The sequence below is a fragment of the Megalops cyprinoides genome, chromosome 10 (genome assembly GCF_013368585.1).
Source record: "Megalops cyprinoides isolate fMegCyp1 chromosome 10, fMegCyp1.pri, whole genome shotgun sequence".
In the NCBI taxonomy this organism is placed as follows: domain Eukaryota; kingdom Metazoa; phylum Chordata; class Actinopteri; order Elopiformes; family Megalopidae; genus Megalops; species Megalops cyprinoides.
Genome location: NC_050592.1, coordinates 4,922,307 through 4,941,664, shown reverse-complemented (window position 1 = coordinate 4,941,664; position 19,358 = coordinate 4,922,307). Strand labels below are relative to the sequence as shown.

General features: G+C 43.5%; 1 protein-coding gene across 7 annotated transcripts; it reads left to right on the top strand.

The window, feature by feature from the left end:
* The first annotated feature begins 1,722 nt into the window (after nt 1–1,722).
* On the top strand, nt 1,723–18,666 carry tcea3 (transcription elongation factor A (SII), 3). Of its 7 annotated transcripts, XM_036539419.1 has the most exons (22): nt 1,723–1,783; nt 1,878–1,980; nt 4,131–4,193; nt 5,423–5,528; nt 5,829–5,952; nt 6,298–6,429; nt 6,508–6,603; nt 9,183–9,284; nt 9,620–9,718; nt 9,980–10,045; nt 10,429–10,488; nt 11,074–11,136; nt 11,548–11,616; nt 12,134–12,178; nt 13,562–13,624; nt 14,102–14,176; nt 14,871–15,040; nt 15,806–15,862; nt 16,037–16,191; nt 16,385–16,531; nt 16,998–17,069; nt 17,780–18,666. In XM_036539419.1, exons 2-22 carry the CDS (start codon nt 1,912–1,914, stop codon nt 17,786–17,788), a joined length of 1,842 nt encoding a protein of 613 aa, XP_036395312.1. In that variant the 5' UTR covers nt 1,723–1,783; nt 1,878–1,911; the 3' UTR covers nt 17,789–18,666. The 7 variants fall into 7 exon arrangements, with proteins under 7 accessions (XP_036395312.1, XP_036395316.1, XP_036395315.1 ...); XM_036539423.1 differs by lacking the exon at nt 6,298–6,429 and having other exon boundaries at nt 1,743–1,980; XM_036539422.1 differs by lacking the exon at nt 9,183–9,284 and having other exon boundaries at nt 1,743–1,980.
* The last annotated feature ends 692 nt before the right edge of the window (nt 18,667–19,358 follow it).

The following is a 19,358-nucleotide window of genomic DNA, read 5'->3' as shown; positions in this document are numbered from 1 at the left end:
TGACAAACAATATGTATAATCCAGCAGTGTACTGCAGTGGTAAGTGAGATTTACAAGAAACTCTGCATAAACATTCAAGAGATATTGAACTTTGAAAAAAGAGGAAATTATTGCATAAGAAGTTGAGTCATGGATCTTTGAAAAAAACTTCATAAATTCAATCGCATGACTAAATTTTTTTTACTGTTTGAGGCTTTGTCTTAGGCTGGTAGTATCTTAGAGTTGAACAAGAGGGCTCATTGTGTAGCCCTGGGTCTACTGTGATATGCTGTATTAGTGTATGAGTTGTATGGAGTTGTAGAGGCACACAAGTAAAGGTAGCAAAAATGGGGCAAAATACCCCTGGGACCCAAAGGAATCTGAGGTTAAATTCGTAGTCGGCGGAGCTGTAGGAATGCTAATTCGCTTCACTGATATTTGACATGCGTCTGAGCTTTGTGAGGTCGGCAGCTGCGACTTGATTACTGAAGACTCCTTTCGTTTGGCCCAGGGGGGTGTCTGTCGCATCTGAGTGGAGAGAAGTGTTTTAGTTTCAGTAATTCATCCAAAGAAGTTCTCCCAGTCATTTAATGTTACCCACAAGAAAATAACTCCTCGCTACAGCGAATATCTTAATGGTCTATCACACTTCAGTCTAACTTGGGTACTGGGGTGCAGTCACTCCTGTTCAGTTGTCACAGTTTCAAATACTTATTTTAAACCTGATCCACTACCTAGGCATTGGAGTAAATTCTAACGATCAATTGTATTTCAACTTGAATTGATAGAATTCTGTTCCTTTGTGCTGGAAGTCGCTCTGGATAAGACTGTCTGCTGAATGAAAGCAAAGGTAATGTTATCTATTTGTCAGTGAGATGGGCGGCTATTGCGTCAACACGCTCATTTTCGGCTATCATGCATACCGTCCTTGAAACTTCCCATGATTTGCCCAGGCGCTCCAACACATTGTAAACAAGCGTACATAAGCTGACACTCAATATCACTGCCATGTGTAGCGCGCTAAATGGCGCACTGGTTTGAAACAGTTTCACTGAAATCAAGCGCAGCAAAACATTACTTTCAGGCCTGAAACTAAACAGGTTTTCAACAATGCTGGCACTGTTCTGCTTTACGAGCTAGACATCATCTCTAACGCGCAGCTGCGAGTTGTATGCCGCTGGCACGCTTACATGGGCGGCCCCTGTGCCTATTATGTACCCAGCACACGCCAGTCTGGGTGAGAAGTGAACGAGTGCGCGCTCGGTTTCTCTCTGTGAAGTAGTAAAACATTAACCGCTACTCTTGAGCGAAAGTAGGGCAACGGACGGTAAATGCACATGCAGCGTATTTAGAGCGGTTAAAAAACACAAGAGTTTTAATACAAACCCGTAAAAGGTGTCCAGATACGGAGGTGCTCGTCATGACACATAAGCTTTGAAGCGGGAGTTGTTACGACGTACTATACGGTCACATGAACGCGTGCAGTCGAACGGTGAGCGTGTGTTGCCCTGATTATTAGGTAGAGAGCCACGTAGTTAGGAAGTTGTCAAAAAGAAAAATCCCTCAAAAATAAAAATTCCAGGCGGTGTGACGAACTGTGTTGCAGAAAATATACATACTACAATAACTCCATTTCTTTTTACAGTTAGATCAGGCTTTAGCTCCAATGCTTAGCTCGGTCTATATTTAGGAGTCGCCATGTGTTGGGTATTTTCACCAGATGGTTGCAGTGATCCGCGTCCTTCTTGCTTGTGGCAGCTGAAGACACGCCCCCTGGCCACACGCACACGATTCGCGCAGAAAAGTGAAGTACTGACTGGGAACAAAACTTCTTACATTTCTTTTATTTTTTAAATTTAATTTATGAATTAATATAATCGAACGTTCTATATCTACAGCCTCGAACGTTTAATACATGCCACAGAGATCATTATGACGCGAGAGGAAGACCTAATTCGCATCGCCAAAAAACTGGACAAGATGGTGTCTAGAAATAACACGGTGAGAAATTTGTTTGACATGAGTACACCACCAGCCTTACGTCGCGTCTGTTAGTGTGTTGTCTATTATTGAGTGCATTTTGACACCGCTGTCAAACGCTTGCTGTGGGTTCTTGACGAAAAAAAGGCCACTTGTTCTCTGTAACTGCCTTGCACGAAACTTCCCTTTCAGTTTAGGCTTCCTTTCTCAATCACGAAGTTAAAAAGTTTGCAAGTTGTGCTGTGCAGTTCCGCGAATGCAGTTGCGTGTGTGCAGCGAATTCTGAACAGGTGCTTGGCAGTACACTGTTCAGCCCAGTTAGCTAGCTGTTGCTGTCTTGCTAGCTACTGAGAAACGTGTTGCGCCTGGGGTTACCTATTCTGTCAGTCTGTTTCGAAGATTAAGTGTTAAACATACGTTATTGCTGTAGTCGAAGCGCCAGCGTTTCCTCTTATTCTGTGCAATTACAAAGTAAACTGGTCTGCAAGGTCGTGGGAGTTGACGCACTGCACGCCGCTGTTTGTATTCGGATCGTACACGCGGGCTGTCGAAGGCACTATCGAAATTGCGCAGATTTATTTCCAAAAGCTGGCTACCTTAAACCGAAGTTACAATAGCGGAAATGTGTGTTACCTGTATCTGTACACAGTGGATTTAATGTATACATTAGTTACTTCTACAGACAGCGGAGCATATTATTTCTACAGACGGTTAGCCTAGCTTCTAACCAACATTGTGGCACATAAATAACGCTATCTATGAACAGATTACCCTGACTTGAATGTTTACTAATACATATTGAAGTGACGATAGTTGTTTAGCAAGCATATTGACGCATGCCATCCAAACGTCCGTCACTTAAATATGAGCTAGACTATAGATTAACTTTAAGCGGCATCCAAAGCGTAACAATTGCTTTCATTTAACAACTCTTTATGCATACACTTTAAATCAGTTTCAAATCTTCAAGTTGGAAACATGGTTGTGTGTATTTCAGCGGGCTAAAGCGCAGTCAAGGCCTAAAAATAGGCCGTCCCGTTAAACTGCTACCTCGCTGAGGAGGGTGTGCGGTATTTACTCTCAACGCGTCCCCGTGCCATGCCGCGCCGTCCCCGGGAGGTGGGCAGTCCTGTCCCGAGTGGTCTTTTGGATTTTGGACATATATAATGGACAACCTGCCGTAGAGACTTTTTATTCAAATGGCCCTGCCTTTAACTTTTTTTTTTTTATCCCTTCTGTAAAACGTCCTGCGTCTACCGCTTTGTGCCAGGGATGTTGATTGACCACGTCAGTCATTACATTAGTATTTGTCCCCATAGCTGTTTACAGGGCAAACACATTCCAAGGAACAAGAGTTTTTTTTTTTTTTTTTTTTTTTTTTAACATGAAACGTCATGTATGACTTGGAACAGCATTAACAACAAATAAATGAAGAAATCATTGTGTTAAAGGGTGAGCAAACGGCATTGTAACGAATTATGGCAATAAGAGAGGCAGAATAAGATTATACCAAGATAATAGGATGGCAGAGACAAGGGCAGGCAACACAGATACTAAATCCCTTGCAGTACAGTGATGGCTTGCAGACAGGAGAGGAACTAGGGCAGCGGGGCTGAGAATCAGTCTGGACCCCATGAACTTTGTACTCAAAAGATTACTGCTGTAGCACTACTGTTGTAGCCTAAGCAAAAACACAAAAAGGGTTCCTGAGCCAGTTCAGTAAAGTGTGAGTGCAAATGGATACTGTGTAAAACACAGCACAGGTGGGGTGGGAGATAACAGATTTTAAAAGTATGATTTTAAAACTTGTTTTATTTGGATATAAACCTGGGATTCATTCTCAGCAAACTGGTAGATCATTTAGCAGACAGACACTCTTATCCAGAGCAACATAGGTTACAATTTCTACATGTGATCCATTTATACAGCTGGATATAAAAAGGCAACTGTGGGTTAAATACCTTCCCCAAGGACACTGCAGCAGTGCCCCCGTAGTGGATTGAACCAGAAACCTTTTAGTTACAAGCCCAGTTCCTTACCACTATGGTACATTGCCACCACTTAGATGCAGTATTTTTTGCTGATCATAAGCTGGTGTCCTATTGTATGCCTTGTTTTTCCCTCCCCGGTTGTGTTCTTCACATAACATTTCTGTCTGTGTGTTTGTACAGGAGGGGGCCTTGGACCTGCTTAGGGAGCTAAAGGGCTTCAACATGACCCTGAAGCTACTGCAGGTAGGACTCCTTAAAGCAATGGGAAAAAAAAAAAAAAAAAAGCATCTTTAAGATGTTCCTGACCTTATGTGTAATTCCTTACTTCATAAAGTATCTGTCATTTCTGATTTTTTTTGCTTTTTTTTTTTTTTTTTAACACACTGATGGCTTGAATGTTACATTTCCCCCATCCTGTGAGATATAACTGATCTGTGGCAGGAGGTCTGAAATCAAACACCCATTCAGTCTTTTTACAATCACAAAAGTATGTTAAAGATGATGTCCTGTAATAGAGCCTTGAGGACAAGATTTCAGTTTAAGTTGCAGGGAGAAAGATTAGGAAATAGGTCATGGCACTGTACGAGGAACACATACATTTTAATGTTTACCATAACTAACCTGCAAAAGAGAAAAAAACAAAAAAAAAAAAAAAAAAAAAAAAAAAGAATACTTAAAATTCCCCAGAACAGAGCATTCAATCTCACTTCCTCTGCGAGGACTACAGTACGTGTTTTTGATAGCTGGATCAGTTTCTTCCTCTGATGATTCATGTAACCAAGTAGAGACAATTGTACATTTTACACATGTGCAAAAAATAAGCCGATATCAAACTTTGAATTATAGGTTAGTATGACAGCACTGTAGGACAGTGTCTTAATTAGTCTATATTTTGCAGTCTGGGAGGGTATACAGTTCTCCAGTGTATTTCAGTAATGACTGTCAGCAGCAACAATCTCAGCTTGATACAGCTACCACTTAATTTAAGGAGAAAACCAGCAGTGTTTTTTTTTTTTTTATTGGAAATGAGACCTTTTAAATAAACACAGTGCAATCATTAAGCAAAACTACTGTTGTGCTGTGTGTTTGCATTTTCCCAGGTCTCTAATTATTTCCCCAGGGCCTGCACAAAGCAGGCCTTTTTCCAGTTTCTTTGTGGTGCCTACACATGAAGTGAAATAACAGAGAGACTCCAAGATCCATTGTTATACTGTTTACATTTATTCATTTGGCAGACGCTTTTATCCAAAGCGACTTACATAGGTTACAGTTCTTTACAATGTTATCCATTTATACAGCTGGATATTTACTGAGGCAACTGTGGGTTAAGTACCTTGCCCAAGGGTACAGCGGCAGTGTCCCAGCGGGGATTGAACCGGCAACCTTTCGGTTACGAGTCCTGCTCCTTAACCACCATGCTACACTGCCGCCCACTGTTCTTGTACTGGCTGCGTTTCTCTGCTGTCCATCAGGACACACGTATCGGCATGTCTGTGAACGGAATCAGGAAGCACTGCACGGACGATCAGGTTGTCAGCCTGGCCAAAATCCTCATCAAGAACTGGAAGAGGCTTCTAGGTAAGAGTCAGCTATTCTGGTCCAAAATCAGACTTCTGAGCCAATAAGATTGGGGCAGCAACCGTTTAGCATTCTAAGCGCAGGGGGGTGGATAAGGGTCGGGGGGCTGGCCAGAGATTTCCCTTTTCTTTTTCACTGAAATAGTTGTGTGTGTGTGTGTGTGTGTGTGTGTCTGGGAATTTCTCTTTTCCTGACTGATCATTGACGCACAGTTTGTGTTAAAACGAGTAGGACTGAAAGCTTGCCCTCAGCTTTAGTTAAAGCTGAACTTGCACAAACAGACCTCTGCTCTCCCTGTAGAATCGGCCCAGTCTCAGAGGGAGGAGAAGGCGAGTGAGAAGAGCAACGGGACAGAATCTGGCAACCCTCCGGCTGCAGGGAACCCAGAGCCTACAGCCAGGACCCCAACCGAGAAGGAGTCCAGGTAAGGAGCGAGTGAGCCAATGGGGGGGAGGCCTCGGAATCACAGAGAGAACCTGAACCAGCAGTGTGTGGCATGGCGGGGGGGGGTCGCAGAAAGGAACAGCCCAATTTGCACTGGGAGGAAGTTTAAACCTTCAGTGCCCAAACATGACTGTCATGTGTGTGGATGTGATGTGATGTGTAAAACTGAATGTGAGTAAAAGTGAAAGTGAAAGATGCCTGGGGCGTGAAGTCACGAGACAGGAGTGAAAGCCGATCGCTCTTAGTCCCGGGAGAGAGTGAGGAGGGCATGCGCAGTCGTGCGGACCCACTCATCGGACCAGTCCTGTTTGTTTGCGAGTCACAGGAGGTCGTCCGCCCATTCGAAACTAAGCTTAGAGTCTCAGAAGAAGCACCCGGGCGAGCAGAAAAAAGACAAACCCATGGGCGAACACAAAAAAGAGAAACGAGCAGGCGAACAGAAGAGGGAGAAGGAGAGGTGAGAGTCCTGCCTGAAAGACCACGTGTGCGTTTCATTGTGGGACTGTGGCTGAAGGATGCGTTTTGTTTGACTCAGGAAAGATGCTCCCGACCTCAGCATTCTTTTCCCTCCTCTTCATCTTCATCCTCCTCCTCCTCCCAAACGTCCATCGGTGGAAGTGAAGAAGGAGAGGTCAGGGGATGGCATGCGGCACGGTATCCCTCCGTGTGACGTAACCCGGTGTGCCGTCCGGCTGGGATGTTAACACTGCATGCCACGGTGCCGTGATGCTACGGTGCAGGTCTGCTGAGATGCATGCACGATACATAGCCAGAAACACGTTTCTGTCTGTCAGCACTGATGCTCATTATTCTACTGCTGACAATCCTGTGCAAAAAGATAAAACCTTGAGATTCAGGAAAATGAAACCGGTGTCCTGAAGTCAGAAAAGAGAGCACAAGACATTCCGTCGTTGCTCAGATGGGACACTTGAATAATTAAAAGTTTGCACAAGAGACCGTTTAGCGTTATTGAGCCGAGCGTGATGCTCAAAACAACAGACACAGAGCCAACATGGTGAGGACTTGAATAAGTGGCTCAGAACACCACCACACATTTCGCCATCCTGAAAATGCTTTTCGGGAGTAAACAAAATTATGGTCCAGTGATAAATACAGCAAAAATTGTGAGGCTAAAGCCAAATGAGAGATTGCAGGTGACCACAAGGCTTTTAATGCTGTTAAATGACCAAAGGCTTTGTGTTACATCACATTATTGGCATTTAACAGACACTCTCATCCAGAGGGACTTACATCGGTTGCAGGGTTTTTCTGTTTTTTTTTTTTTTTTGTAATAAAGAAAAAAAACAAAAATGTTATCCATTTTACAGCTGGATATTTACTGAGGCAATTGCGGGTTAAGTGCCCAACCTTGCTCAAGGGTACAGCAGCAGTGCCCCTGTGTGGGCTTGAACCGGCAACCTCTCAATTACGAGTCCTACTTCTTAACCACTATGCTACACTGCCCTGTTATGGAAAAGTACTGTAAAAGAAGTACTAGACGGAGTGTCAGACATAATGAGGCTGAGGAATATGAGCCTAACTGTACAGTACTTCAGACCTAAGGCAAAACATACCTTTTGCCCACATACTGGCATATGCCCAGGGACCAAGGGCTATAACAAGTGCATACAGGTCTAGAGGCTGTGATAGATAGTTGCACCACATGTTAAATGAAAGTCTGAATGCTGTCAAAAGCTGGCATGCTGTTAAACAGTAAAAATGTGTTTGGCATCTATATGGGGGGTCGCAGTGAAAAGTCTCCCTAAACAAGGCAGTGTTGACAGATTTGAGAAAGGCCAAGCGATGCTGTCAAAAAGTTATGCCCATGTCGAATTTTGCCACCATATTGGGTGTGCCTGGATGAACGCTGGTATCTACACACGCACGTTCCATGTCTGATAATGGTGCCAAAAGTGAAATGAATAAGCAAGTGTGAAGAACTGTCATATGTGCCAGCTCAGTGGTTACACTGGGGGGTGGCCTTGGATCTGTGACACACCTAAGTGCTATGTGCAACATGTGCGTTAAGCTTGAGGTGTAACTGTTGAGAGGACGACAGATGGAAAGAAAGGAAAAGGGGAAACAAAAAATAGGCTTTTGAGGCATGTCAGCTTGAAAGCTTAAAAAAAAATAAGTAATACAATAGTACAGACTTTCAACCATTCTAGCTTGAATGGCCCAACATTCCATTTCTTCAGGTTGAGTGGTCATTTCAACAAGAGTCTTCTGCCTGTGTGCAGGAACTTGTCAAAGACCAAAAAGATGGCGATTTTTACAGAATATCTGGGCTCGACGACTATCCGCTGAATCGTATCACCAGAGTGTGACATTTCACAGAGGACTGGAAGATGAGCGGTCCAGTTCTACAAGCTCGCTCCACATCTGCAACAAGCACGAAACAGAATTTAGATTACGCAATTTTTAGTGACTAGAATCCAAAAACAAAGTCATGTCTGATTTAGCATGCTTGAATTGTATTCCATTTGTAAATTAACAGTGGAAAAGCAAAATTAAAGGAAAGCTTATTCCATTGCTGATTGATTGCTGGGCTAAATGGTTCTGTTGGGGCAGCAAACGTTCTAATGCAAACACTTTGCTGTGATCATAGTGCTTGCCCTGGAGCTCGATGAAGTGAACCGTTTAACAGACTGAATAATTATACAAGGGAAAAAAAAAAAAAAAAAAAAAAGCTCATTTTGTTGGGGATAAAACGGTCTGTTCAAAGTTGGAGTTGTTCAAAGTCAGTCACTTTGTGCAGATCACAGATTAAGAAGTCAAAAACCTGCTGAACTCAGCCAGCAATACGTACAGCTTCTGTACGGTTAATGTTTTCCCCCTGCATGCATGAGAAGCTTCTACCCATTGACTGTGGATTTCAGACTCCCATTCATTTATACTTTCATTTCATTCACTCCACTCATGTGAGTCTTTTTACCCATTTTTTTTTTTTATGAAAATAATGTTGCACTTGATTATAAGCAATGGTGTAGCATACTCTTATTTCTCTCAGAGTTGGGGGTTGAATGGTGTAATGAAAAGGAACAGCATGTGAGACTGCATGATCAGACCAAGTGAAAGGTCTAAGGCAAGATCTAGGAGTCTACTGTGCTGCCAGACTGATCAGGGTGTGCTCAATTTCATTCACGCTCCTGAAATACTGGATGTAGGGAGCGTACACACCAACGCCCAGGGTGTTTATTTTTCCTGTAGGAAAGATGCTCCGGACCCCAACGCTCTCTTTCCTCCTCTTCCTCTTCATCTCCATCCTCCTCCTCTGCCCAAGCGCCCGTCGGTAGAAGTGAAGAAGGAGAGGTCTGAGCAAGCATGTGTTATGATGTGTAGCATGCACAGTGCCATATTATCACCCTCCACACAATAAATGTTAGTGTTTTAGTTTGCCATGCAAAAATAATTTCATTGAGCAAGGCCTAAAAGAGACTACAGTTCTGCTGTGGTATGGGTTCCCTCTATTTTGAAGTAGACCCAGTTATAACAGGATTGCATATACCTCTCTAATAAATATAATTGTGTAATTTATAATATAAATAAATAAAATAAATAACTTCAAGAAATACTGAAGTTAAAAAAAAAAAAAAAAGGACAAAATGAGACTCCTGGGTTAGTGGGAATGTTTATTTCCAATTTAGGAAAGAGGCTCCAGACCCAAACACTCCTGTGCCTCCTCTTCCTCTACACCTTCATCCTCCTCCGCCACCCAAGCCCGCAGTGGCAGAAGTGAAGGAGAGGTCAGGGCTAGCATGTGCTGTGATGTCATTGTGTGCCATGTAACCGAGTGTGTGTCATAATGGGTGAGAGAACAGTGAATACCGGGCTGTTTGTTCTGAGTTTTTCCAGTCATATTCATATTCAAAGAATGAAACTGAAAAGCCTTTATCATTGGCCACTGATCCAGAAATACTGATATTTTTTTTTCTGCCCCCTCCTTCAGTAATGGTGGAATGCCTGTTTTGTAGCTTAGCTTTGAACATTGTTCTGATTGTTTCCAGAAAAGAATCTACAGATTCCAAACAGCTTTCTCAGAAACGACCATCCCATGATCTGAAAAAAGAAAGGTGTGGGATAAGATTTGTTCATGTAACTGCCCCCCCCCCCTTCCCCCACCCCTTGTAGACCCCCACCCCTTTGTCTGAGTAATTGCATGAATAACATTTATGTCACATTATTTGAATGACGGTATTTCACTGCAGAGCCGAATCCTATCCATTTAAATATTTGTGTGCTTTTGCTGCATTTGAGATGAAGCTTGTAGAGCCTTGCAGAGGTTAACACATGCTGTTTGCACTAGTGTGGGGACCCCTTTTTCTGCCATTTGAGCCGTTTGTCTCTCTCCCCATGTGAAAAGAAGCTTGCACAGGACTTGACTCCCCCCCCCTAAAATTTGTGATGATGCTGATGAGGGAGCTGGGATTGCAGGAAAAATATTTTCCTTTTGCAGAAAGGACTCTGCAGACAGCAGACCCCCAAAACGACCCTCTGTGGAGGCCAGAAAAGACAGGTCAGCAGAATGCAGCAGCTGTAGCCTTCCTGCAGCGAGCCGGAAGAGCTGCCCTGCACAATGGCATGTGCTGTCTGTGCTCCACCAGCGTTTGTTGTTTAACAATTCAGTGTGCGTGCCGATGATGGCGTGGGGCACCACAGTGAAGTGTTTTGACAGTTGAAACGAACGTCTGTAGTGGCGGTCGCACCCTAGCGTGGTACTTGACTAAGCCATCCTCCTAAGCTACCCAAAGCTTTTTGCTGTACAGTTGTAATAATTGTATTGGGAGGCACCTTAAACTGGAATAAATCACCAGGACAATGCTGGATATGAGAGAGCGAGAGTGAGCGAGCGAAATCAGATTTGCCAGTGTGTTTGAAAATCTGATTGGAATATTTCATTTGTTTTGCACATTTGCATGAGGTTGGTTGAATGACTGATATGTCTGCCTGGTTAGGAAAGTGACTAATGTCTCCAAGAGGAGACAAGAACACTCTTGATTGATAATGCTGCATCGATTTGCTGATTTCGCAGCTGCTTGGTTAGACTAGCAAGCATGGCTTCCCTCAATAATAAATAAAACTTTCCCCTCATTCTTTTCAGAAAAGACTCAGATTCCAAGCCACTGCTCCCCAAACGGCAAAGTCAAGATGGCAAGAAAGACAGGTCTGCAGCAAAAAAAAAAAAAAAAAAAAAAAAAAAATTCTGCAACACGTAGGACTTAACTGCCAGTGTTTTTTGTGAGGAATTGTGTGCCCACTGGGAGAGTTTTGATTTCAGTCCTGCAAGCATTGCAAGAGCTTTTTCCTTTTACCCAGAGTTGCATCACAGCTCAGTCAAACAGCAGTCCAGGGACAGGGGTTTCTCTGTCCATCTGCCTGCACAGTGGCAGGAAGACTTTCAAAGTATTGTTTTTCTCCATTATTAGCAACATCCCTCATCCCTTCCTCTGCCTGCATTTCCCATCTCCTGTGTGTCTCCACCAAACACCAGGAGGAATTCCTGCCTGAGAGCTCCCCAGGCTTCAGCTAGCTGTTCCAAACAGTCCCACTAAGGCCTCACTCTTTTTCGTTGCAGAAAGGACTCTACCGACTCCAAGCCTGGTCACATTGTGAAGAGACACTCGAGCGATGGCAAATTGGAGAGGTACTGTACCCATCTCTGTCCTACCTCAAAACCCAGTGATTCACCGTTGCTTCATACTTAATAAAATCATGGTTTGCTCATCTTCCTTTACACGAATGGCTTGTTTATCTACATTGAGTAGCATTGTAAAGGTAAGTGAACTCATTTGTCCTTTATATGTTCACCTGCAAGACTGGACAGCAGTGTAGCATAGCGGTAAGGAGCAGAGCTCCTAACCAAAAGGTTACTGGCTTGATTTACCACTGGGGGACTGCAGTGGTCCCCTTGGAAAGGTACTTAACTCTCCGTTTCCTCAGTAAATATTCAGCTGTGTAAATGAATATAGCACACTATGTAAGTCGCTCTGGATAAGAGAGTCTGCCAAATGACAGTAACGTAAGGCACATATCCTAGGTCATAGACCCACAGCAGAGGTTTATGTAGACTGCAGATAAGACTAGTTAAACACATTTTTTCCTGTATCCATTTTGGATGACACAGATCAATGAACTTTAGTGCCTTACTTTCTGGTTATTAGGCGAGAATCATCACACCAAACCAGTGGCATTTCTCCACCAAAAAAGTAACTATTTTTCCAAATAATCCTGTTACTAATCACAGCCTGGTGTCAGAATGCCCACAATGCCTTGCATTAACTGGTATGCATCTGAAACAAAAATGCACTCAGAGTTCCCATTCCCCCTTCCCACGCCCTTTGCATGTCTGGTTTGGCATGCGTGCAAAAAAAAGAAAAAAAAAACCCCCACTGGCCACTTGGCCGCCAGTAAAAAAAAGTTAAGCCTTAAAAACCAGGGACCTGTCTTAGCCTTGCTAAAGCCACAGACAAAACTGTGACGCTTTTGCGAATGCACACACGCCTGTATTTAATCTCTGCTAATTAGCCAGGTGTGTCTCATTATCCAATGGCTGGCTTCCTTTACACCTACATTCCGCACACACACACAACGACCCAATTACACAATAGAAATGAAGCTTCGCCTGCTGAGATTAAGTCTGGTGGTTAGAACTGAGTGTCCTCAAAATCAAATATACATTCACTCATTTTCACTGACTGTGTAGATAAAAAAGACAAATAAAAGCATACTGATTACTCTCAAGGAAATATTTGATTAGTTTGGCACAGTTGCTTTTCTGATGTAGGTGAAGATGTTCCCTTCACAGTGACTATCAATGCTTAAAAGTCAGATCCCTGTTATTTCAATCCAGTTACGCAACTGCACTTTTGATGGTACAAATGCAAAAAAGATACCAGCATTATTTACCTTTAATATCTTAAATTGAGATGGTTCTCTGGATATCAAATAGAAAGTACCAGAATAAACCCTTCAACAAAATAATCAATTATGTATAACTAACTGACTAAAATTCTTCTATTGAAATTAACCTGCAGAATACCTATAGACAGAATTTTGATAAACAACCGTGGGTTCATTAATATCGTGCAGTTAAGTGGCTAATTGAATGAAATGAAGTGTTTGCCTTTGTAATTAACCTGTCGCGTAGTTAAAGGGCCAGCTACCTTATTCTCAGGTTTCTCATTTTTTGCATGTGGTTGTGTGCCTGTGGTTGTTCATGGCCTAAATGGTATGTCTCCCTGTTGAACATTTAGTACTTTCCAAAGAAGCAGTTTCAGCTCCACTTCCAAACAAATTGTTTAGAAAAAAAATGACTACAAAAAGGTTATCCTGATTTTCAGTTCATATTTCAGGCATGCCTGACAGGATATTACTAACATTCAGTTGACCCCAATTTTTTCAGTTCATATTTCCTGCATGGTTGACAAGCTATTGGTCATATATACTTGTTATTATATTGTGCTATACAGATAGATAGCACTTTACAGTTAATCAAATAGAAGATTTGAAGATGGCTTTTCAGTTATTGGGTAGCCATGGCCCCCTGTATGCATTGCACAGACATATCCATTGTTTTGTGTGTCTCCCAGGAGGGACTCAACTGATACCAAGACTCAAAGCTCACCTTCAGCAAAGAAGTTGTCTGGGGACAGGTAAGTGGAAGGAGCTTAGCAGGCCACTGACACCTTAACAGCTATTCACCTGCACAGACTCACCTGCACTGACAATTCCAGTGGCTACCATTTACCCACACAAACTCACCTGTACTGACTGTCACACAGCAACCACTACTTATCTGTAGAGGCTCCTCTGTACTGAGATTCTGTGTCATTTAACTGCACAGGTTCATCTGTTGAAACCACTCCATAGTCACAATTTACCTGTACTATGTAACACCCCTATCATCCCTTATATTGAAGTTAAATATTTTTTTGCTACAACATTCAACCTGAGACCTTTTTTTGTTGTTGACAGTTAATCTTAAACAGATCAATTAATGTAAAATACAAGTGTCTTTGGTGCATTTTCTGCATGACTGGATGCCATTTAAACGGCATTTTAAATGCATATTCCCTGGTTTGAATGCACAAGTGGTCTTTTGTGATTTTCTGTCTGTCGTTGCTACCCAGGAGAGACTCACTAGGCCCAAAGTCCCCTCACCCCGGGCCCCTACAGAGAAAAGCCTCCACGGACAGCAACGACCGGTAACCTTTCTTACTCAGCTTCCTGACTGACTATTACACTGCTGTGCACCATGCATGGTGCTGGCCTGGGCTGTCCTCCTGTGTAACAGAGTTATCAGCTGGACGTTCTTGCACTGCAGAGATGCACCTGTCATTTGGTGTGCACTATAATTGCTACGGTTCACTCATGGCATAAGTGTAAAGCAGGTTAAAACGATCAATTTGGCTCCATTCTCCCGATTAACTTGCAGTAATAAGGGGAAAACCATGAGGTTCAGTCTTGAATAGTTGTCTGTTTAGGGCAGTATGAGGGGATTCATAAATGTCTGACTTGACTAGCCAGCTAGACGTAGTGATGAGAGATTAGGGCTTCATGAACCACAACATGGGAGGTCCTGTCATATAAGTGACTCACTAATTTTAATCAATCGTGTGTCAATTGGTTCAAACAAGTCAGTGATTGATGTTATATCACTGCTCCACCATGGGGTCCATCTTGAGCTGGAAGTACGTTTACTTGAGATCTCACAAAGCAAATGGCTTTCAAACTGTAGGGAACAATGGTTAGGGGACCTAATCTCTGAAGATGTTGCCTGAAGTTGCCAATACATCATAGAATGTTTGAAGATGTTTAGAATCCAATTACATCAACATAGCTTCCTTTATGATGGTCTGTACTCCAAGCGACCATGATTTTTACCCCGCTGTGTGCCAGGATGAGCATCAAGGGCAAGCCCGACACCCCGAAGACGCCCACCTCACCCACCAGCCCCCTCTCGCCCTCGTTCAGCCCGGTGGGAGGCCCGCTCGCCCCTCACCTCCTGACGGGGGACTCCGTTCGGGACAAGTGCATCGAGATGCTGTCTGCGGCACTGCGCACTGATGGTGGGGATCAGATGGGCCTGCACGCGGTGCCACTGCAGGCGCATGGATGGGGCTGTGCTTTAGCGTACTCTACAGTAACAGACACGCTCTCGAGAGTGCTACTCTACCCACATACTTCATAGCTATCAACAGGTGTCTTTGGTGGATTAGTGTTGATAGACTGTGTGTATGTTGTGTTTACGTGTGTGTGTGTGTGTGTATGTGTGTGTTTGTGTGGTTTTCTGTAATTCACAATAACTAGGAAAAGACATATTGAAGTGTTTTGGACAGCTGAAACATATACTCTTTACTTTTATGTGATGTCAGTACGTTGTGTAGTCATGGATGGTCTATAACTCAGGTCAGTGTGTTCAAACAGTTTTGTAGACTCTGATTGAAGAATGTCTTTTCACACTTTATAATTTTCAAGTTTTTTTTTTTTGGCTCCAGGACATATTTTGCTTAGCATATGTTTCTGAGCAACTCACATGTCTCATCATTTTTTATGATACCCATTTACACAGCTGGATATTTACTGACATAGTTACTGGATTAACTACCTTGCCCAAGAGCCCAACAGCAGTGGCCCGCCTGGGAATCACACCAGCAGCCCATGGATTTACGATCCCTGCTCCTTACCACTACTCCACACTGCCTCTTACACGGGACGTAGGATACTACTCTCAGAAAACAGCGATCTGGCTGTGTGACGGAAGTGTGAAGTGTGCGTGTGAAACTGATCACCAGCACTGCTTGTGAGCTAAAGCCTATTCCTCCTCTCCCCAGATGACTACAAAGAGTTTGGCACAAACTGTGACTCCATGGCAGCAGAGATTGAAGATCATATCCTTTTTTTTAAAATCAATGTGCATTTTTGTTCCGTCCTGTTTATTGTTGCTTATTACGTCACTATCGTTTTTGTATTTTAACTTTTAACACGGCTTCAGCTCCTTAGCGGATTAGCTGCCTCTTAGCTGTGAGTTGGGCCGGCCGGGAGTGTTTTCCTTAGCGGCACACATATCTACCAGGAGTTGAAAGCCACGGACATGAAGTACAAGAACCGGGTGCGCAGCCGCATCAGCAACCTGAAGGACCCCAAGAACCCCGGCCTGCGTAAGAACGTCCTGGCCGGGACCATCGAGCTGCAGCGCATTGCTACCATGACGGCTGAGGTACGCCGGCGAAACACACGACCACCCGTCCGCCTTCTCTGAAGCAGTCCCCTAACACATCATATAGTGACTGTGTTTGCAGTACAGGTCTCTCTCCCTTCTGTTCCTGTGCCGTGTTTGTAACTTGGCCCTCTCTCCCTGTGCTCCTGTGCCGTGTTTGTAACCTGGCCCTCTCTCCCTCGGTCCGATGCAGGAGATGGCCAGCGACGAGCTGAAGAAGCTGAGGAACGATCTGACTCAGGAGGCCATCCGGGAGCACCAGATGGCCAAAACCGGGGGCACCACCACCGACCTGCTGCAGTGCGGCAAGTGCAAGAAGAAGAACTGCACCTACAACCAGGTACTGAACCTACCCCTGACCCCTGACCCCTGACCCCTGACCCCTGACCCCCAACCCTGAACCTAATCAGAACTTGTGCAGATAATAACCAGGCTTTATATTTTCATGTCTATTGTATTTTCACTTCACTCAAAAGATGTTGCATCAACCTGTTTTATTCTTGTCTTAACTTATAACTATATAACTATATATATAGTTATAAGTATATATACTTATAACTAACTTGTCTGTGCAGGATAGTGAGCATAAGAGTTAAATATAAATAATTGCTTGTATCACTTGCAGTCACCTCAGTCCACCTGGTGTGATACAGGCTACACAGTGGTCTGTATGTTTATAATGGCAGGGATACGATGGTCTGCTCTGGCCCCGTGTTCAGAGCTACGCACAGCGGATAACAGTTCTGAGGGCAGGGAGTGTGAGATTGTCCTCGCCCACAGAATGCCTTTCCCCTGTGTCTGTGCAGGTTCAAACACGCAGTGCTGACGAGCCCATGACCACCTTCGTGCTGTGCAACGAGTGTGGAAACCGCTGGAAGGTAAGGCGGAATGACAGGCCTCCATCTCTACGCACTACAGCCACAGCTATATCTCTACGCACTGAAACTAGGGCTGTGTCTCTACACACTGAAACCAGGGCTGTCTCTCTACACACTGAAACTAGGGCTATACCTCTACGCACTGAAACTAGGGCTGTGTCTCTACACACTGAAACCAGGGCTGTGTCTCTACACACTGAAACCAGGGCTGTCTCTCTACACACTGAAACTAGGGCTATACCTCTATGCACTGAAACTAGGGCTGTGTCTCTACACACTGAAACCAGGGCTGTGTCTCTACACACTGAAACCAGGGCTGTCTCTCTACACACTGAAACTAGGGCTATATCTCTACGCACTGAAACTAGGGCTATATCTCTATGCACTGAAACCAGGGCTGTGCCTCTACACACTGAAACCAGGGCTGTCTCTCTACACACTGAAACTAGGGCTATATCTCTACGCACTGAAACCAGGGCTGTGTCTCTGTACACACTGAAACCAGGGCTGTGTCTCTACGCACTGAAACTAGGGCTCACTAGGTACTGAAACTAGGGCTATGTCTCTCTGCACTGCTGCCAGGGTTATGTGTCTGAACACTGCAGTCTCGATGAGGTCTTTACGCGCTACAGCCAGGGCTGTGTCTGTACACACACTGCACATTGTTGGCAGAAGTAAAGCTCTTGCGTGTCCTTTCTTCTCTTTTCCAGTTCTGTTGAAGATCCAGCACAACAGTCACAAGGCTTCAGTCTCATCATAGCGAAATGTGTCAATTTACACACACACACAGCGATTCTTTTTTTTTTGTATCAGGAAGAGGAGGAAATATAGCAATGTGAGTGATTTTACAAACAGTAGTATGTAACAGCTGTAGAAATTTTAATTTATACTTGAATTTTTAAGATTTTTATTTTCACTGCATGTAATTTGAATGGGTCTTTGATTAACATGCAGTGCATTGTATTTCATTTTAGGGTCATTGTTGGCCATTAAAACGAGAGCAGCATTTAACCTGACTTATCACTGTATATATCAATTTGAATATGAAAATAATTGTTAGGTCATGGTTTTTTTAGGGCATTTCCATATTTTCTCTGTCATTTTCTTTAAGCCTGTGTTGCTCTTTCATGCAGATAAGGCCTGATGACAGATGGTTAATTGATTTTTGTGCGCTTCATAACATCACAAAGAACTGGATGGAAAGATTTCAGTTTCATATCCATCTCTGCTCAACCTCTTAATCATTAATCCGCCACACACTACACACCTGTGACTGATGCCAGTTCAGTAGGCACCGTGTCATTTAAGGGTAATTTGCTTATGGTTTTCCTTTCACACACTGTACTTACACACCTTTTTTGTTAACCAAGCGGTTTTCACCATGGTGCTGTGTGGCCTAACGTTGCTCAGACTAACAGCAGCACTTTACAACACGCAATGTCAATTCAAAAAGTAGTGCTACAACTGAAATATTAATAGGACAAAAAAATTAAATTAACTGCTGCTACTGAATGATTCAATGGAGAGATATAATGAGATCACAGCTGTACAATTTTGTATAAGAAAAAACAAAAACTACATAAACATGAAAAGAAATAAAGACCCTTTTATTTAAAAAAACATGTCTTTACTGGTGGTGTTTGTCTGAATTTTCATCCAATGGTGCTTCAGTTTCTCTGTGGAAGGAGCACAGGAATATCAGTTCATGGGTACATAATGATAAAAACAGGCCACTCACATAAGCTCACATTTAGCCAACAGTGTGTCTAGCACTACATTAAGCCTGTTCTCAGGCACTCTGAAGGTGTCTGCTTCTGCTACAAATCTTGTTAAATTATTCCATGCATTAACGACTTGGGGAAAAAATACTTCCTAGTGTTAGTGGGAAATTCACCTTTGACTAATTCTCACCAACACCCTCTTGCTCTGCTGACAGAACACACTGTGAAATAGCTTCTGTAGTCCACTTTTTATTAATGGCTTTAAAAAAACAAAAACCTCAAGACTCCTGAATCCTTCTTCTTCTGCCGTGCTGAATGTAAAAACGTGATGACAACCTCGAGCTAGGAGTGGGCTTATCGGTCAGGGTTCCTCATGTCACGACCTCATAGGTGTGGCCTGTGAGTGACACATCAGTCCTCCAATCAGCACTGGCTCTGCTGTGGGACTTGTGGCATGTGACACTGCCATTGGCTGTGTGTGGGCAATTACAAGCGCCTCCTTTCAGTGCTTCAGGTGGGATACCAGGAGGACTCATAGAGAGGCATTATAGGAAAATGGTGGATTTAA

Excerpts from the sequence above, each read along its gene's own strand:
- tcea3 (XM_036539419.1), top strand. The coding sequence starts at position 1,912 with ATGACGCGAGAGGAAGACCTAATTCGCATCGCCAAAAAACTGGACAAG. Across the intron at positions 4,194-5,422 it reads TGACCCTGAAGCTACTGCAG|GACACACGTATCGGCATGTC; the intron begins GTAGGACTCCTT and ends GCTGTCCATCAG. Across the intron at positions 16,532-16,997 it reads AGAACTGCACCTACAACCAG|GTTCAAACACGCAGTGCTGA; the intron begins GTACTGAACCTA and ends GTGTCTGTGCAG.